This window comes from Salmo salar, chromosome 15 (assembly GCF_965601325.2).
Source record: "Salmo salar chromosome 15, fSalSal1, whole genome shotgun sequence".
Lineage (NCBI taxonomy): Eukaryota > Metazoa > Chordata > Actinopteri > Salmoniformes > Salmonidae > Salmo > Salmo salar.
Genome location: NC_138305.1, coordinates 62,960,923 through 62,982,124, shown reverse-complemented (window position 1 = coordinate 62,982,124; position 21,202 = coordinate 62,960,923). Strand labels below are relative to the sequence as shown.

General features: G+C 45.2%; 1 protein-coding gene across 1 annotated transcript in view; it reads right to left on the bottom strand.

Annotated features, from left to right (window-relative positions):
- Positions 1 to 21,202, bottom strand: part of usta (uronyl 2-sulfotransferase a) — a 183,595-nt gene that overhangs the window by 21,586 nt on the left and 140,807 nt on the right. Inside the window, exons 3-5 of the mRNA XM_014145278.3 lie at positions 9,289 to 9,444; positions 6,030 to 6,109; positions 5,581 to 5,734 (exon numbers count right to left, since the gene is read on the bottom strand). Coding sequence (XP_014000753.3) covers positions 5,581 to 5,734; positions 6,030 to 6,109; positions 9,289 to 9,444 — 390 coding nt within the window. The remainder of the gene's footprint in view (positions 1 to 5,580; positions 5,735 to 6,029; positions 6,110 to 9,288; positions 9,445 to 21,202) is intronic.

The window sequence follows — 21,202 nt, the reverse complement described above, 5'->3', positions numbered from 1 at the left end:
GTGGCACTGGAATCCTCATCTCTCCCAAGTGGACATTCTCTCTTTCTCCCCTGACCCATCTGTCTATCTCCTCATTTGAATTCCATGCTGTCACAGTTACCAGCCCTTTCAAGCTTAACATCCTTATCATTTATCGCCCTCCAGGTTCCCTTGGAGAGTTCATCAATGAGCTTGACGCCTTGATAAGTTCCTTTCCTGAGGATGGCTCACCTCTCACAGTTCTGGGTGACTTTAACCTCCCCACGTCTACCTTTGACTCATTCCTCTCTGCCTCCTTCTTTCCACTCCTCTCCTCTTTTGACCTCACCCTCTCACCTTCCCCCCCTACTCACAAGGCAGGCAATACGCTTGACCTCATCTTTACTAGATGCTGTTCTTCCACTAATCTCATTGCAACTCCCCTCCAAATCTCCGACCACTACCTTGTATCCTTTTCCCTCTTGCTCTCATCCAACACTTCTCACTCTGCCCCTACTCGGATGGTATTGCGCCGTCCCAACCTTCACTCTCTCTCTCCTGCTACTCTCTCCTCTTCCATCCTATCATCTCTTCCCTCTGCTCAAACCTTCTCCAACCTATCTCCTGATTCTGCCTCCTCAACCCTCCTCTCCTCCCTTTCTGCATCCTTTGATTTTCTCTGTCCCCTATCCTCCAGGCCGGCTCGGTCCTCCCCTCCTGCTCCGTGGCTCGACGACTCACTACGAGCTCACAGAACAGGGCTCCGGGCAGCCGAGCGGAAATGGAGGAAAACTCGCCTCCCTGCGGACCTGGCATCCTTTCACTCACTCCTCTCTACATTCTCCTCTTCTGTCTCTGCTGCTAAAGCCACTTTCTACCACTCTAAATTCCAAGCATCTGCCTCTAACCCTAGGAAGCTCTTTGCTACCTTCTCCTCCCTCCTGAATCCTCCTCCCCCTCCCCCCCCCCCCTCCTCCCTCTCTGCGGATGACTTCGTCAACCATTTTGAAAAGAAGGTTGACGATATACGATCCTCGTTTGCTAAGTCAAACGACACCGCTGGTCCTGCTCACACTGCCCTACCCTGTCCTTTGACCTCTTTCTCCATTCTCTCTCCAGATGAAATCTCGCGTCTTGTGACGGCCGGCCGCCCAACAACCTGCCCACTTGACCCTATCCCCTCCTCTCTTCTCCAGACCATTTCCGGAGACCTTCTCCCCTTCCTCACCTCGCTCATCAACTCATCCTTGACCGCTGGCTACGTCCCTTCCGTCTTCAAGAGAGCGAGAGTTGCACCCCTTCTGAAAAAACCTACACTCGATCCCTCCGATGTCAACAACTACAGACCAGTATCCCTTCTTTCTTTTCTCTCCAAAACTCTTGAACGTGCCGTCCTTGGCCAGCTCTCCTGCTATCTCTCTCAGAATGACCTTCTTGATCCTAATCAGTCAGGTTTCAAGACTGGGCATTCAACTGAGACTGCTCTTCTCTGTGTCACGGAGGCTCTCCGCACTGCTAAAGCTAACTCTCTCTCCTCTGCTCTCATCCTTCTAGACCTATCTGCTGCCTTTGATACTGTGAACCATCAGATCCTCCTCTCCACCCTCTCCGAGTTGGGCATCTCCGGCGCGGCCCACGCTTGGATTGCGTCCTACCTGACAGGTCGCTCCTACCAGGTGGCGTGGCGAGAATCTGTCTCCGCACCATGCGCTCTCACCACTGGTGTCCCCCAGGGCTCTGTTCTAGGCCCTCTCCTATTCTCGCTATACACCAAGTCACTTGGCTCTGTCATATCCTCACATGGTCTCTCCTATCATTGCTATGCAGACGACACACAATTAATCTTCTCCTTTCCCCCTTCTGATAACCAGGCGGCGAATCGCATCTCTGCATGTCTGTCAGACATATCAGTGTGGATGATGGATCACCAGCTCAAGCTGAACCTCGGCAAGACGGAGCTGCTCTTCCTCCCGGGGAAGGACTGCCCGTTCCATGATCTCGCCATCACGGTTGACAACTCCCTTGTGTCCTCCTCCCAGAGTGCTAAGAACCTTGGCGTGATCCTGGACAACACCCTGTCGTTCTCCACTAACATCAAGGCGGTGACCCGATCCTGTAGGTTCATGCTCTACAACATTCGCAGAGTACGACCCTGCCTCACACAGGAAGCGGCGCAGGTCCTAATCCAGGCACTTGTCATCTCCCGTCTGGATTACTGCAACTCGCTGTTGGCTGGGCTCCCTGCCTGTGCCATTAAACCCCTACAACTCATCCAGAACGCCGCAGCCCGTCTGGTGTTCAACCTTCCCAAGTTCTCTCACGTCACCCCGCTCCTCCGCTCTCTGCACTGGCTTCCAGTTGAAGCTCGCATCCGCTACAAGACCATGGTGATTGCCTACGGAGCTGTGAAGGGAACGGCACCTCCATACCTTCAGGCTCTGATCAGGCCCTACACCCAAACAAGGGCACTGCGTTCATCCACCACTGGCCTGCTGGCCCCCCTACCTCTGAGGAAGCACAGTTCCCGCTCAGCCCAGTCAAAACTGTTCGCTGCTCTGGCACCCCAATGGTGGAACAAGCTCCCTCACGACGCCAGGACAGCGGAGTCAATCACCACCTTCCGGAGACACCTGAAACCCCACCTCTTTAAGGAATACCTATGATAGGATAAAGTAATCCTTCTAAACCCCCCCCCCCCCTTAAAAGATTTAGATGCACTATTGTAAAGTGGTTGTTCCACTGGATATCATAAGGTGAATGCACCATTTTGTAAGTCGCTCTGGATAAGAGCGTCTGCTAAATGACTTAAATGTAAATGTAAATGTTATGAAACAGTATTGGTCGGTCACATGAATGAAAAAAACAAAACAGTAATGACTAATGAATTATGCTAAATCATGCAAATATAACATGTCTTTATATACGGCTATACACAGACAACTGCTGGGTCTGCCCAGGCAGAGCTCCTGATTGATATGTGTACAATGAGTTGGTTGGAAACTCTCCAGCGCGCTGACAAACAATTATTCATTTAAGATTGACTTTGAGTGTCCCTGTGAATTTCCACGACAACTGTGTCCCAATTCTTAAACCCCTTCTGGGCCTCATCTCCTTCCCTCTGTAATCACAGACTGTGGACAAGAAGACAAAAACCTTTCTGTGAAGGAGAGGTGAGGGCAGAGGAAGAGGACGTACAGGATATTACACGTGCAACGTTGGCTGGTCCCCCCACACACAGGGAGCCATGCCATGCTACGCTCTCAACTGGTTTCTGTGGGAGCAAGTTTCTCTTTCACTATCTAATGCGTAGGCAAGGCATGCCTTGACATGAACAATGCTGGGTGTCCGCCAGGGCATCTTCTCTGAAGTTTGTGTGTGTGTGGGTGGGGGGGGGGGGGGGGGGTACACATGATTCATAGCCAAACAACTCACTACAAAAGCATGTGTGTGCGTGCATGTTCACATGACTGTATTGTGCTGAGAGAGAGAATGTGCGTGTGTTCACATGATGGTGTGTATAAGTATGTGTGTGTGTGTGTGTGTGCGTGCGTGCGTGCATGCGTGCGTGCGTGTGTGCGTGTAAAGAGAGAGTGGGGCCGATGGAAAAGGTAAGAAGTCTACCACAGGAATGTTTCAATAAGACGTGGATTAGTAGAGCCAAGGCCTGGTTGAGGAAGCTGACAGTGTTCTTTCATTGACACTTCCTGTAGTCTCAGAGCAGAGCTCTGCTGGACTAATGTACGCCAGGCTGGCCTGCTGTTCTGCTGCTGCTCTACAGGGGGAAGAGAGGGGAAAGACCCTGCTGAATTCTATGGCTCAGACTGGATTGGCTAAGGGTGTTGACACAGTAGCAACTCAGCACACACACACTGGGACGTATAGGCCAGGGTGCTAACAGGACACACACACACACACACACACACACACACACACACACACACACACACACACACACACACACACACACACACACACACACATTCAGGTGAGCCTGCCAGGGTAGCACTGCGGCAGTCCCCCTTTACTGTAGGAGGTGCTAACAGGACACACACACACACACACACACACACATTCAGGTGAGCCTGCCAGGGTAGCACAGCGGCAGTCCCCCTTTACTGTAGGAGGGGGCCTCTTGCGCTGCATACTTTAATAACTCAACTCACATGCTCCGGTAGTCCTGGGACGCTGAGCAGAACTTAATTACCAACAGTCAGACTCAGACTCACTCCAGCCACGATGACATTCGCTTCACTATGTGTGTTTGCTAATGTTGCTGGCTCAATGTGTTTTATGGTTGTTGTGAGGGACTTTGACAACGCACTGGTGTGTGTCTACCCACAAACATGAGTGATTGGAGCAGTAAGGGGAATTCCTATTGCATATTAGCTGACAGACTCCATCTCTACACAGATTATACCAATCAAGCCCACCCTTAACGACACTGCATGTCTTACCTTTTGAACCTTACTTAAATGGGACCTCAACTCAACAAAAAAACGCACACAAATCACATAGGAACGACAGTTTGAGGATTAAATAAAAGCAGTAAATGTCATTACAAAAGCATGAGACGTCAAATACCACCACAGAGTATTGAGTTGCCTACTGCGGGGGAAAACGACACAGACAGACAGAGACAGAGACAGAGACAGAGTTCAGGTCTCTAACTAACCGTCAGATGTGGTCTAACTCAGTCAAGTCTGTAATTGAGTTCTGGGCAGTTCTGGGTTGAGAGCAAGGGAACGATAGAAGAATGGTAGGGAGGGAGGGATGGCAACAGCCCACAAGGGGCAAACAATTGGTTACCCTTCCTTCCCATGCCACATCACGTACCCTTTATCTTCAAGTACTATACCTATGTTTTTTATTGTAGAACTGCTACAAGGAACTCTTTCAGGGCTTCCTAAATTCAATACCACAAGGCTGTAACTAATACAGTACAGTATGCTTTGCCTCACCTGATTAGTTACCAATTATGCCATTATGGTGAGTAGAAAAACAGTGATACATTTTTGCTTGTTTTTTCTGTAGTCCAAATAGCATCTTAGAGCTTTTAAATGGTGTAGAAATGCAGTAGACCTAAATAAGCTTTCTAAAAAGTCTTTGGAGGGAAAAAATTAATCCTTGGAGGGGGAGTTACCACTGATGATGTATCTAAAGTGAATGTTCATTTCAAATGGATTTATTTGAATAAATTTGGACATATACAAATTTACAGTTAAAACAATTATTCAACACAATGCATCGTAGTTTTAGCACATTTTCAATGCTATTTGTGACACAATTTGCTGATTTCCCATGGCCACCCATTACTGGTTCTTGATCCCCCCCTTTGCCACCCCACTAGAAAAATCCTAGACTCGCCCCTGCCTGACTAACAATGAAACAGATGGAGACATGGAAGGACTGTGTACAAGCCAATAACTCAGTCATACAGTTACTGTTGAAGTCAGAATGACACTTGACTTCATTAATATTCTGGACCATTAGCCTTCATACTGATGCTGCTTATGGAAAGAAGGCGAGGAGAGCAAAGGCCTAGGCTGTTGTCCCCGACATGACAGATGGAAAAAGGCAGGGAGAGAAGTTGATACAGTTCTATCAATAAAGGAAGACTCTCACCAGGTATCTCTCATCATCCTTCATCCCTGGTGTTCGGATGAGGTGGTTCTGCTCACCCCTCCAGTCCCCGAAACGTCGGAAGAAGTAGTTGGAGAGGAAACGGTTAATGGGGTCCCGTATGATGTTGATGTAGACGGGCTGCTCTATCCTGAACCTGACAGACAGAGAGGCAGATGGATGGACACACATTTATACAGTGTAGGTTTTCCACAGTGGGGCAGTAGTGGGCCCTAGTTGATAAGGAGACGTGCATAAAATGAAATTTCCTCTCCTAATATCCATTAGTAAAGGCTTTTGTGAAAATGTAAACTATAGGAGCAGTTTCAATTCAACTTTGTCCAGGCATAGTAAGAACAGTACATTCCACTGTTTTAGGTGATTCTGTGTGCCATTGAGATCTTGGCATCACTGTGTCAGTTGTCATATGTGGTGTGCTCTGCTGTAGTTACCTGGTGAAGTTGAGGAAGTGGACATGTCTGGTGTACAGGAAGGGCTGAGGGATGTTGCTGATGTTCTTCATAAGATCCACCTGAACACACACATCAAGAGACATGACTGTACTAGTCTATACTTGTATCACACATTCATTTCACATGTTGGTTTCAGCTGAGAAATCAATTAGAAGGTTCCATCTCACTGTGCGATGGGTGACAATATTAGCCTATCACTTATATTATCACTTGTGAATGATGCCCAGCATAAGAAACAACGCCCCCCCCCCCCGACTTTTTCGAATCATAGTCGCACACCTTATGTAGCCTAGCCCATAGGCCTACATGTTTTAATAAGGTTTGTATCACAACTAAAGTGGCCAAATAACTTCTTAAAATGGAGCACATTTTTTCCGTTTTACAAGGGATGTAGAGCCTAAGCGGGATACATAAGCAGCGTGTGAGTTTCACGTTTGGGGAAGATAATATTCACCATAAACATGCACCTTTATAATAAAAGCATTACATGCATAAATGCATTTGCGGTCACTTTCGATAATGGTGTTTTCCGCTAATAGAACATTAGTAAAAGTAAAGAAGTCCCAGGCAGGATAGAGCGCAATCAGCGCAGATGGGTGCGTGACAATTCTCCCTAGGCATTACCAGCCCGTGCTAGTGGTGGGCAAGTGGGAATGATCGAAATCAATACCCAACCCTCAAATATCCAACGGATCTAGGAACATAACGTCACAAATCTACGTTTAGGAAGATACTGACTTCATGACCAAAATTATGATATTTAAACTTTGTAGTATAAAAGTTTAAATAGAATCAGTGTTTCTGACTAATATCGATGCAACATAGGCTGTTTTTTTGGTTTAGCTGCAAATGAACACTAACCGCTCTATTTTCGGCTGGCGGTAAGAAGGCGCGCGTTAGTTAGCAATTTCGTAATTTAAAAAGTGGTGCGTGCGCTAGCATTTTCCAGCCCTTAAGACAGGTTCAGGAATTTGCCTGTCTAACATCCGCTCACTTGCGCTGAGATGGGAGGGTGTGTCCTTAAAAACGTGCGCAAATCTGCCAATTTCAGTGAGCGCAACTAGGGGTATATAAGACCGAACAAAATCTGGTTTTAGTGGTAACGCCATTGTTTATGGCATTGATTTTTGCCAGCGAAGGCACACACAGTACTCTTATGCACATTACCAATGTTGATTAAAATATCAGCGCAGGAAAACAGTCAGACATTCCCCTTTTTTATTTATATTGGAAATTATTGAAAAAGTCTGCTACTCCAAGCCAGGGCCGGCAGGACCTTCTCAATGTTTGGGCATCCGTGGTAGCTACTATACAGGTACATGCGATCCATGGCAGAGCTGCGTCTGCTGTGTAACATCTTTGGCGAGAGAGAGAAAACACAGCATCACACAGCAACACAGACAACCTCAGAGAAAAGCTGTTGCTATTATTGACCAAGCTGAAATAAACCCATCGCTCCATCAGGTCCAGTACGTCTGCTATAGAGAGAGACACACATGTCACTATGCAATGTGGGTAAGTAGGGCTCCAGAGTCTAGGGGACCTCGGCTACCCAGGCTGAGAGCATTGGTTCTGGGTAAATGCATTAGCAGGCCACTGGCTTGCCAAAGGATAATGGTCTAACACTCCAGTCCCCAGCCAGATTGGAGCTAAGGAGACCAGCGTCTCTAAACTTAGAGAGCATGCAATCAGGATCTGCATAAGTCAACACACACACACACACACACACACCACACACACACACACACAGCTGCTCTGAGAGGACATGTTAGCAGACCGTTAACAGCGGTGTTCTGACACTGTGTACTGCCACGCGTTCAGGCTTGATGAATGAGTAAACAACTAACAGTTTATTAAATATTAGCTTTAATTAAATATGGGCTTCAAATCCAAATGGGTCAGTAAGGTTTATAAATATTTAGCATTTACTGACCATTCAAAACTGATTGAAATAATGAGGAACATATTTCTCCAGTACACTTAAACACTGATGGGAAAATCCTATGAGGATATGAAACAAGACCACATAGAGAATAGCACAGATATTCATCATCATTCTCTTCCTCTCTCAGGAGTCTGAGAAAGTCTGTCAACGCAGCGTTTTTTTTTTATATCAATGTCAAATAATTTATCAGTAACAATTACAAGTACCTTACTGTAATAGTTTTAGCAAAAAAATATTTCTGAACAAGAATTTTGCTAGTACTATCTGGGAGTGGTCTGAGTGGGGAGGGGAAAATGAAAGCTGTTATTACTAGCCATTATTGGCAGAGAGGTTTGGAAGTCTTTGTTATTGGTCTTTTAACCAAATTACAGCCTGGCAATGCCACCAGGCAAGCCGAAACACCCGACAAAGCAAACCTGCTGATTTGAAAGTTCTATTTTCAACCCGCAACTATCAGGAAATAACACTGATAAAAACTATTTTACAGTGTTCATTTCATCAGTTATTGTACAGTATGATACAAAACACAGGAAAAACATAATTTTGACTGCACTGGGCCTCTAACAAGCTTTGCCTGCTTACGTTGGTGTTAGATGGCAGGAAGTGTAATTTATAGAAGGGCATATGAGGGCATATTTTATCGGTCTGGCACTGATGGAGGACACCCAAGAGGGGTCCTACCACAAGACAGGTGTGCCTAGTTAGCTTTCTAATTTCCCCAAAATACCACTAAAATAAGGGAAGATGAACAACAAGAGAGAGAGATGTGGGGAGAATCTCAATTGCATAATCCTCACATCCTCCCCTCCCATACTTCTCAAAACCCATTGGATGAGAAAGCCAGGGATCCCTCCCCTCTGAGAGAATGACAGTTACTGCCATTCAGTAATGTTTTCATTGACGTTGGCATTTGTGTTGGCATTTCCAGTGGCACAGCCTGACATTTCAACATGTCTCTGAGGGATGCGGCTTTAAACACACGCAGCACTTCCTCTATAAATGCGTTGCTGATGTCCTTAAGATGCTCTCAGAAATCATGAAAAGACATCCCCATCCCTTTAGCCTGTTAATTTAAAAACGGATGGACAATACAGTAAGTAGCCTGCTGTACTACAGCTAAAAGTGGTAGCATTAGAATAGCACTCAATAAAGGCAGGTGTGGGTTAGGGTCGGGTGCGGGCCTCAGATTTTCACTTTATCACATATAGTTGGGCGGTTGCTACAAACACCTGACCCGCGCATCACGAACGTACACCCCCTCCACCCATATCTCTCTCCCCACCCCCGTCTTACCTGTTCATGTTTGGTGAGGCGTGTCTTGTTGTGTATGTCTGAGGAGACAAGGTTGAACTGATGTCTCTCTGCCAGCAACCTCAGTAGGATGACCACTGTCCTGCTGCCACACTTCCCCACGCGGTTATACACTACCTGACTGGGGAACAGCAGAACCTGCAAGGGGAACACAAGAAAACACACACTGCTGAGTGAGGAGATTAAACAACTATATAATCAAAAAACAATTAGTTCATCAATGCCACTGATTGTTGCCTTAGGAAGGTAAAATAATGTAAAGATAAGGCTAAGAATAATGTTAGGTGCAGCTTAAACAGGACACCAGGTAAGAAAATGGAAATACACTGCCAATGGGATTGGACCCCTCATTTCCCTCAACTGTCACTCTGTTCTTCCTCTCTGACTTCCCATGAGCTGTTCTCACTCGACCCCCGATGCCCTGCAATCCTGCAGATACACTATATATACAAAAGTATGTGAACACCCCTTCAAATGAGTGGATTCGGCTATTTCAGCCACACCCATTGCTGACAGGTGTATAAAATTGAGCACACATCCATGCAATCTCCATAGACAAACATTAGCAGTAGAATGGCCTTCCTGAAGAGCTCAATGACTTTCAACATGGCACGTCATAGGATGCCACCTTTCCAACAAGTCAGTTCATCAAATCTATGCCCTGCTAGAGCTTCCCCGGTCATCAGTAAGTGCGGTTATTGTGAAGTGGAAATGTCTAGGAGCAACAACAGCTCAGCCGCGAAGTGGTAGGCCACACAAACACACAGAACAGGACCGCCGAGTGCTGAAGCGCATAGCGTGTAAAAATCATCTGTCCTCGGCTGCGACACTCGCTCAGCACAAGAACTGTTCGCCTGAGAGCTTCATGAATTAGATTTCCATGGCCAAGCAACCGCACACAAGCCTAAGATCACCATGCGCAATGCCAAGCGTCGGCTGGAGGGGTGTAAAGCTTGCAGCCAATGGGCTCTGGAGCAGTGGAAACATGTTCTCTGGAGTGATGAATCACGCTTCACCATCTGGCAGCCCAACGGACGAATATGGATTTGGCGGATGCCAGGAGAACACTCCCTGCCCCAATGCATAGTGCCAACTGTAAAGTTTGGTGGAGTAGGAATAATGGTTCAGGCTAGGCCACTTAATTCCAGTGAAGGGAAATCTTAACTCTACAGCATACAATGGCATTCTAGACGATTCTGCACTTTCAACTTTGTGGAAACAGTTTTGGGAAGGACCTTTCCTGTTTCATCATGACAATGCCCCCGTGCACAAAGCGAGGTCCATACAGAAATGGTTTGTCGAGATCGATGTGGAACAACTTGACCGGCCTGCACAGAGCCCTGACCTCAACCTCATCGAACACATTTGGGATGAATTGGAACACCAACTGCAAGCCAGACGTAATCGCCCAAAATCATTGCCCAGCCTCACTAATGCTCTTGTGGCTGAATGGAAGCAAGTCCCCACAGCAATGTTCCAACGTCTAGTGGAAAGCCTTCCCAGAAGAGTGGAGGCTGTTATAGCTGCAAAGGGGGGACAGACTCCATATTAATGTCCATGATTTTGGAATGAGATGTTCGACGAGCACATACTTTTGTCATGTAGTGTGGACTCCACATGCAATGCTTTAACACACTCACTCACTCAAACAAATATCTGTTTGCTTCTCTTCCTGTAGGTTTTACAGACGCTCCACACCCCTTAGTTGCAATCCTTCTAATTTTATGTACCCTGCGCGCACAACCCATCCTGTCAAGAACGGCAATGTCATCTCAGCCTATGCTGCCCTTCAGTCCCTAGACTGGCCTTGATGGAGACATGGATCACCCCAGAGAACACTGCTACTCTAGCTGCTTTTTCTTCATCTGACGACTTGTTTTCTCATAGTCCGAGAGCATCTGGTCGTCACGGTGGTGGCACAGGGCTACTCATTTCTCCCAAGTGTAGATTAAAAAAATGATCCTTAATTCTATCTCATTTGAATTCCATGCTGTCTCTGTCACCTGTCCACTCAAGTTTAACATTGTCATCTATCGCCCACCAGGTGCCCTTAAAGTTCCTCAATGAGCTTGACACCTTAATAATCAAATTTCTTGACGATGGCTCATTGTACTTCAACCTCCCGACGCTTTAATAAGCTCTTTCCACCTCTTTCTTTCCACTCCTTTCCTATTTTTACCTCACCCTTTCCCAGTCACCTCCCACTCACAAGGCAGGCAATACCCTTGACCTCATCTTCACTAGAGGCTGTTCACCTACTAATCTCACTGCATCACTACTTTGTTTCCTTTTCTCCCCTTCTCTTCTCCAACTCTCCCCATTCAGCTCTACCCATAAGTTGCAATTTTCACTCTCTCTCCTACTACTCTCTACTCTTCAAGCCTCTCTCTGCTAAATCCTTTTCCATCCTGTCTCCTTACTCTGCCTCTTTGACCCTACTCTCCTCCATTTCCTCATCATGTGATTCTCTCTGTCCCCTTTCCTCCTGGCCGGCTTGACCTTCCCCTCACGCTCTGTGGCTGAGTGACTCATAGTAGCCAGCTGAACGGAAACGTCCGGAGGACCTATCATCCTTCCACTCCCTCCTCTCTACTTCTCTTCCTCTGTATCCAACTCAACCCTGACCACTGGCTGCGTCTGTCAAGTTGGACAGAGAAGCTCCCTCCTCAAGAATGTCAAACTACAGACCAATATCCCTTTCTTTTCTTTCCAAAGAATTTGAGCTTGCTGTCTGTCTCTGACCAACTCTCGTTATCTCTCTCGGAAAGATCTTCTTGACCCTAACCAGTCAGGCTTCAAGGCCGGCTCACTTAACGGGGGTATGCTAGTTCTGAACGTCACATGCTAATGTAAAAAAGCTGGTTTTTGATATAAATATGAACTTGATTGAACAAAACATGCATGCATTGTATAACATAATGTCCTAGGGTTGTCATCTGATGAAGATCATCAAAGGTTAGTGCTGCATTTAGCTGTGGTTTTGTTTTTTGTGACATTATATGCTAGCTTGAAAAATGGGTGTCTGATTATTTCTGGCTGGGTACTCTGCTGACATAATCTAATGTTTTGCTTTCGCTGTAAAGCCTTTTTGAAATCGGACAGTGTGGTTAGATTAACGAGAGTCTTGTCTTTAAAATGCTGTAAAATAGTCATATGTTTGAAAAATTGAAGTTTTTGGATTTTAGAGGAGTTTGTATTTCGCGCCAAGCCCATCATTGGATATTGGAGCAGGTGTTCCGCTAGCGGAACGTCTAGATGTAAGAGGTTAACTGAGAGCGCTCTCCTCTGTGACTGAGGCTCTCCACTCTGCCAAAGCCGACTCTCTCCTCTGTTCTAATCCTCCTAAACCTATCCGCTGCCTTAAAACAACGTGAACCATCAGATCCTCCTCTCCACCCTCTCAGGGATGGGCGTCTCAGGCTCTGCACACTCCTGGATTGGATCCTATCTGGCAGGTCACTCCAACCAGGTGGTGTGGAGAGGATCTGTGTCTGTACCATATGCTCTCACTACTGGTGTCCCCCAGGGCTCGGGTTCTAGGCCCGTTTCTCTTTACACAGTCACTCAGCTCCGTCACATCCTCACATAGTCTCTATCATTGCTATGCGGATGGCAATCAACTACTCTTCTCCTTCCCCTCTTCTAACACCAAGGTTGCGACACGCATCTCTGCGTGCCTGGCAGACATCTCAGCTTGGATGTCGGCCTACCACCTCAAGCTGAACCTTGACAGAATGGTGCTGCTTTCCTGCCAGGGAAGGCCTGCCTGCTCCAAGACCACTGCATCATGGTTGACAACTCCACGGTGTCCCTCTCCCAGAGTGCAAACAACCTTGGAGTGACCCTGAACAACACCCTGCAAACATTAAAACAGTGACTCGCTACTGCAGTTTCATGCTCTACAACATCCTAGAGTGTCTAATCCAGGCACTTGTCATCTCCCGTTTAGACTACTGAAAATTCCTGCAATTTATTCAGAACGCAGCAGCCCTCCTGGTGTTTAACCTTCATAAATTCTCCCATGTGACCCAGCTCCTTTGCACACTCCACTGGCTTTCAGTCTTAGCTCGCATCATCTTCAAGACCCTGGTGCTTGCTTACGGAGCAGCATGGGGAACTGCACCTCCTTACCTTCAGGCTATGCTCAAACCCTACATGCCAACCCGAGCATTCTGTTCCGCCACTTCGAATCTCTTCCCTCCTACGGGAGGGCAGATCCTGCTCATTCCAGTCAAAGCACTACTGTCCTGGCACCCCAATGGTGGAACAAGTCAGGACTGGTGGAGTCCCTCCCATCTTCCGAATTTAAAACACACATTTACCCCATTTTTCTCCCCAATTTCGTGGTATCCAATTGTGCAGCGCCCCATGGGTCTCACGGCCTGGTCTCGAACCAGGATCTCTAGTGGCACAGCTAGCAACAGCAATGCAGTGCCTTAGACCACTGTGCCACTCGGGAGGCCCTACCCTACCTCTTTTAAGTGTATCTTAAATAACTGCTGATAAATTCTTTGAGGGAAAATGTACTTGATAAGATCGTGATATCTTGTCTCACCTAGCTATCTTAAGATGAATGTACTAATCGTAAGTTGCTCCCCATAAGGTTGAACACCGCACCCCGCAGATATATACAGTGAGGGAAAAAAGTATTTGACCCCTCTGCAAAACATGACTTAGTACTTGGTGGCAAAACCCTTGTTGGCAATCACAGAGGTCAGACGTTTCTTGTAGTTGGCCACCAGGTTTGCACACATCTCAGGAGGGATTTTGTCCCACTCATCTTTGCAGATCTTCTCCAAGTCATTAAGGTTTCGAGGCTGATGATTGGCAACTCGAACCTTCAGCTCTCTCCACAGATTTTCTATGGGATTAAGGTCTGGAGACTGGCTAGGTGTCATAGTCCGTGTATGTAGGTGGCAGGGAAGTCAGGCGCAGGAGAAAACAGAGTGGTTAAAAATTGAGTATTTATTTCCAAAACCAACGTAGAAAAATAATCTGGGTCAAACAATAACCCGTCGCACACCGATACAGAAACAACACGTACATAACAAACAAACAATCACCGACAGAGAAATGAGGGGAAGCAGAGGGTTAAATACACAACATATAATTACTGGGAAATGAAACAGGTGTGTAAAGAGACCAGACAAAACCAATCGAAAATGAAAAACTGATCAGTGGTGGCTAGAAGGCCGGTGACGTCGATCGCCGAACACCGGAACAAGGAGGGGCATCAAGTTCGGTAGAAGTCGTGACACTAGGCCACTCCTGGACCATAATGTGCTTCTTCTTGAGCCACTCCTTTGTTGCCTTGGCCGTGTGTTTTGGGTCATTGTCATGCTGGAATACCCATCCACGACCCATTTTCAATGCCCTGGCTGAGGGGAGGAGTTTCTCACCCAAGATTTGACAGTACATGGCCCCGTCAAATGATGCGGTGAAGTTGTCCTGTCCCCTTAGCAGAAACACACCCCCAAAGCATAATGTTTCCACCTCCATGTTTGACGGTGGAGATGGTGTTCTTGGGGTCATAGGCAGCATTCCTCCTCCTCCAAACACGGCGAGTTGAGTTGATGCCAAAGAGCTCCATTTTTGTCTCATCTGACCACAACACTTTCACCAGTTGTCCTCTGAATCATTCAGATGTTCATTGGCAAACTTCAGACGGGCATGTATATATATTCTTGAGCAGGGGGACCTTGCGGGCGCTGCAGGATTTCAGTCCTTCACGGCGTAGTGTGTTACCAATTGTTTTCTTGGTGACTATGGTCCCAGCTGCCTTGAGATCATTGACAAGATCCTCCCGTGTGGTTCTGGGCTGATTCCTCACCGTTCTCATGATCATTGCAACTCCACGAGGTGAGATCTTGCATGGAGCCCCAGGCCGAGGGATATTGACAGTTCTTTTGTGTTTCTTCCATTTGCGAATAATCGCACCAAATGTTGTCACCTTCTCACCAAGCTGCTTGGCGATGGTCTTGTAGCCCATTCCAGCCTTGTGTTGGTCTACAATCTTGTCCCTGAAATCCTTGGAGAGCTCTTTGGTCTTGGCCATGGTGGAGAGTTTGGAATCTGATTGATTGTTTCTGTGGACAGGTGTCTTTTATACAGGTAACAAGCTGCGGTTAGGAGCACTCCCGTTAAGAGTGTGCTCCTAATCTCAGCTCATTACCTGTATAAAAGACACCTGGGAGCCAGAAATCTTTCTGATTGAGAGGGGGTCAAATACTTATTTCCCTCATTAAAATGCAAATAAATTTATAACATTTTTAACATGCGTTTTCTCGATATTTTTGTTGTTATTCTGTCTCTCACTGTTCAAATAAACTTAACATTAAAATTATAGACTGATCATTTCTTTGTCAGTGGGCAAACATACAAAATCAGCAGGGGATCAAATACTTTTTTCCCCCACTGTAATTAGCATAATACAAAAAATCTCCATTAAAAATCTGTCAGTTTTAGCAAGAGCCGTCTGTTATTTTGCATTGGATACGTCGCAATCCACCGCATATGCGGTGAAAGGTGACAGCTGGAGCGATGTTTGTCAGACCATGACACATCCCGAAAATCTTTAAAAAATTGCCTGTAGCTTCTGAGCAGTTTGGCCTAAAGAAATATTATGACTCCTCTATGGAAAGATGAGACTCTCACGAACACAGTGGTGTTCTCTGTTTTGCTTTAGGACACTCCACAAGACTCGTCTGAAGTTACCCCGGAACAAGTTGAAAAAAATGTATGGAAGTACAGTGAATTCGGAAAGTATTTAGACTTCACTTTCACACATTTTGTTACATTACAGCCTTATTCTAAAATTGATTCAATTGTTTTTTCCCCCTCATTAATCTACACACAATACTGCATATTGACAAAGCAAAAACAGGTTTTTAGAATTTTGGGCAAATTTATAAAAAAAAAATAATAATAATTTACATAAATATTCAGACCCTTTACTCAGTACTTTGTTGAAGCACCTTCGGCAGCGATTACAGCCTCAAGTCTTCTTGGGTATGACGCAACAAGCTTGGCACACCGGTATTTGGGGAGTTTCTCCCATTCTTTCCTGCACATCCTGTCAAGCTCTGTCAGGTCGGATGGGGAGTGTCGCTGCACAGCTATTTTCAGGTCTCTCCAGTGATGTTCAAGTCCTGGCTCTGGCTGGGCCACTCAAGGACATTCAAGAGACTTGTCCCGAAGCCACTCCTGCGTTGTCTTGTCTGTGAGCTTAGGGTCGTTGTCCTGTTGGAAGGTTAACCTTCACCCCAGTCTGAGGTCCTGATCGCTCTGGAGCAGGATTTCATCAAGGATCTCTCTGTACTTTGCTCCATTCATCATTCCCTTGATTCTGACTAGTCTACCAATCCCTGGCACTGAAAAAAATCCCCACAGCATGATGCTGCCACCACCATGCTTCACAGTAGGGATGGTGTTGGCCAGGTATTGAGAGGTGCCTGGTTTCCTCCAGACATTACTCTTGGCATTCAGGCCAAAGAGTTCAATCTTGGTTTTATCAGACCAGATAATCTTGTTTCTCATGGTCTAATAGTCCTTTACGTGCCTTTTGTCAAACTCCAAGTGGGCTGTCATGTGGCTTCCATCTGGCCACTCTACAATGAAGGCCTGATCTGATTGGTGGAGTGCTGCGGAGATGGTTGTCCTTCTGCAAGGTTCTCCCATCTCCACAGAGGAACTCTGGAGCAGTTTGGCAAGGCTGCCATATCTAGGAATAGTCTTGGTGGTTCCAAACTTCTTCCATTTAAGAATGATGGAAGACAGTGTGTTGTTGGGGCCCTTCAATGATGCAGACATTGTTTGGTACCCTTCCCCAGACCGGTGCCTCGAGAAAATCCTGTCTCGGCGCTCTACGGACAATTCCTTCGACCTCATGGTTTGGTTTTTGCTCTGACGTGCACTGTCAACTGTGGGACCTTACAGTATATACACAGGTGTGTGCCTTTCCAAATCATGTCCAATCAATTGAATTTACCACAAGTGGACTCCAATCAAGTTGTAGAAACATCTCAGGGATGATCAATGGAAACAGGATGCACCTAAACTCAATTTTGAGTCTCATAGCAAAAGGTCTGAATACTTACAGTATGTAAATAAGGTGTTTATGTTATTTTGCTGACATTGCTTCCAGAGGCAGTTTGGAACTCGGTAGTGAGTATTGCAACTGAGGACAGACAATTTTTTTACACGCTTGTCACAGTCGTCGTAGTGAACAGACCAAGGCGCAGCATGTAGAGTGCTCATTCTTAATTTATTATAGGAGAACACTTAAACAGAAAAATAACAACGACCAACAGTTCCGTAAGGTACAAAGATTAATACGGAAAACAACCATCCACAAAACCCAAAGGAAAACAGGCTGCCTAAGTATGGCTTCCAATCAGAGACAACGAAAGACACCTGCCTCTGATTGGAAACCATACTCCAAACCTGGAAAATGAAACATAGAAAATGAAAACACGGCACCTACACTAGAACACATTCCCCTAGAAACAAACAAACCTCAAAACACACAAAACAACCCCCATGCCACACCCTGACCATTCTACTATGGCAAATGACCCTTTTCACTGGTCAGGACGTGACAACACTATGCACTTAAACTCACAGAATGGGACCGCCGAGTGCTGGTGTGGCCTACCACTTCTTGGCTGAGCCATGGTTGCTCCTAGATGTTTCCACTTCACAATGAAAGCACTCAAAGTTGACCGGGTCAGCTCTAGCAGGGCAGAAATTTTATGAAATTACTTGTTGGAAAGGTGGCATCCTATGACGGTGTCACATGGAAAGTCACTGAGCTCTTCAGTTCATTCTACTGCCAATGTTTATACACCTGTCAGCAACGGGTTTGGCAGAAATAGCCAAATCGAACTAATTTGAAGGGGTGTTCACATAATTCTGGCCATGTAGTGTAGGTGCCATGTTCAAGGGATTGTTAAATAAATATGAACTATTTGGTTTTAACCTGTTGGGGATAGGGGGCAGTATTTGCACGGCCGGATAAAAAAACGTCCCCGATTTAATCTGGTTACTACTCCTGCCCAGTAACTAGAATATGCATATAATTGTTTGATTTGGATAGAAAACACCCTAAAGTTTCTAAAACTGATTGAATGGTGTCTGTGAGTATAACAGAACTCATATGGCAGGCCAAAACCTGAGAAGATTCCAAACAGGAAGTGCCCTCTCTGACCATTTCTTAGCCTTCTTTGTCATCTCTATCCAAAACAGAGGATCTCTGCTGTAACGTGACACTTTCTAAGGCTCCCATAGGCTCTCAGAAGGCGCCAGAACGTTGAATGATGACTCTGCAGTTACTGGCTGAAAAACAGTAGCGCATTTGGTAAGTGGTCGATCTGAGAACAATGAGACGGGAGCACGCGTGCACGTGAAGAGTCCATTTTCTTCTTTGAGTCTTTGAACGAAAACAACTTCTCCCGGTCGGAATATTATCGCTATTTTACGAGAAAAATCGCATAAAAATTGATTTTAAACAGCGTTTGACATGCTTCGAAGTACGGTAATGGAATATTTTGAAATTTTTTGTCACGATATGCGCCAGCGCATCACCCTTCGGATAGTGTCTTGAACGCACGAACAAAACGCCGCTATTTGGATATAACTATGGATTATTTGGAACCAAACCAACATTTGTTGTTGAAGTAGAAGTCCTGGGAGTGCATTCTGATGAAGAACAGCAAAGGTAATCCAATTTTTCTTATAGTAAATCTGAGTTTGGTGAGTACCAAACTTGGTGGGTGTCAAAATAGCTAGCCTGTTATGGCCGGGCTATCTACTCAGAATATTGCAAAATGTGCTTTCACCGAAAAGCTATTTTAAAATCGGACACCGCGATTGCATAAAGGAGTTCTGTATCTATAATTCTTAAAATAATTGTTATGTTTTTTGTGAACGTTTATCGTGAGTAATTTAGTAAATTCACCAGAAGTGTTCGGTGGGAATGCTAGTCACATGCTAATCTAAAAAGCTGGTTTTTGATATAAATATGAACTTGATTGAACAAAACATGCATGTATTGTATAACATAATGTCCTAGGAGTGTCATCTGATGAAGATCATCAAAGGTTAGTGCTGCATTTAGCTGTGGTTTTGGTTTTTGTGACATTATATGCTAGCTTGAAAAATGGGTGTCTGATTATTTCTGGCTGGGTACTCTGCTGACATAATCTAATGTTTTGCTTTCGTTGTAAAGCCTTTTTGAAATCGGACAGTGTGGTTAGATTAACGAGAGTCTTGTCTTTAAAATGGTGTAAAATAGTCATATGTTTGCCCAGAAACGAGAATATGCATATAATTAGTAGATTTAGATAGAAAACACTCTAAAGTTTCTAAAACTGTTTGAATGGTGTCTGTGAGTATAACAGAACTCATATGGCAGGCCAAAACCTGAGAAGATTCCATACAGGAAGTGCCTTGTCTGACAATTTGTTGTCCTTCTGTTGCATCTCTATCGAAAATACAGCATCTGTGCTGTAATGTGACACTTTCTAAGGCTTCCATTGGCTCTCTAAAGCCGCCAGAAAGTGGAATGGGGTGTCTGCTGTCTCAGGGCAAAGAACAGCAGCAGAGTTTGTAAGTGGTCAGCCTGGGGACAGTGAGACTGAGATGCACATTCACGAGACTTCTCAATTTTTTTTCTTTCAGCCTTTGAATGAATACAACGTTGCCCGGTTGGAATAGTATCGCTATTTTACGAGAAAAATGTGTCATCTGATGAAGATCAAAGGTTAGTGCTGCATTTAGCTGTGGTTTTGGTTTTTGTGACATATATGCTTGCTTTAAAAATGGCTCTGATTATTTTTGGCAGGGTCCTCTCCTGACATAATCTAATGTTTTGCTTTCGCTGTAAAGCCTTTTTGAAATCGGACAATGTGGTTAGATTAACCTGTTAGGGCTAGGGGGCAGTATTGACACGGCCGGATAAAAAATGTACCCGATTTAATCTGGTTACTACTCCTGCCCAGTAACTAGAATATGCATATAATTATTGGCTTTGGATAGAAAACACCCTAAAGTTTCTAAAACTGTTTGAATGGTGTCTGTGAGTATAACAGAACTCATATGGCAGGCAAAAACCTGAGAAGATTCTGAACAGGAAGTGGCCTGTCTGACAAGTTGTTGTTCATCTTGGCTCTTTTTATTGAAGACTGAGGATCTTTGCTGTAACGTGACACTTCCTACGGCTCCCATAGGCTCTCAGAGCCCGGGAAAAAGCTGAATGATTTCGAGGCAGCCTCTGGCTGAAACACATTATCGCGTTTGGCAAGTGGCCGATCAGAGGACAATGGGCTTAGGCGCGTGCACGAGTTGACCCCGTGCTTTATTTTCTTTCCTCTTTTTACCTAAACGCAGATTCCCGGTCGGAATATTATCGCTTTTTTACGAGAAAAATTGCATAAAAATTGATTTTAAACAGCGGTTGACAAGCTTCGAAGTACGGTAATGGAATATTTCAAAAAAATTTGTCACGAAATGCGCCATGCTCGTCACCCTTATTTACCCTTTCGGATAGTGTCTTGAACGCACAAACAAAACGCCGCTATTTGGATATAACAATGGATTATTTGGGACCAAACCAACATTTGAATCCTACAGACGAAGAACCATATATGTGACAATTTTTCCATTTTAAGATAATCAGTTATTTTTATATTATTCATTGTGTGTACCACATTAGGTGTTTTATGGTTGACAAATAATTCACCATACTCATATCTTCCAACAACAATTGATATTTTTTTGTTATTTCAAAAAATACTTTTTTTATTGCCATTTTAATTTTTAGAATGTGGAAGAACAGTATATCTCCAGTGATGATTTCAGTTTGTGGAAGAACAGTATATGTGACATTTTGCATGACACT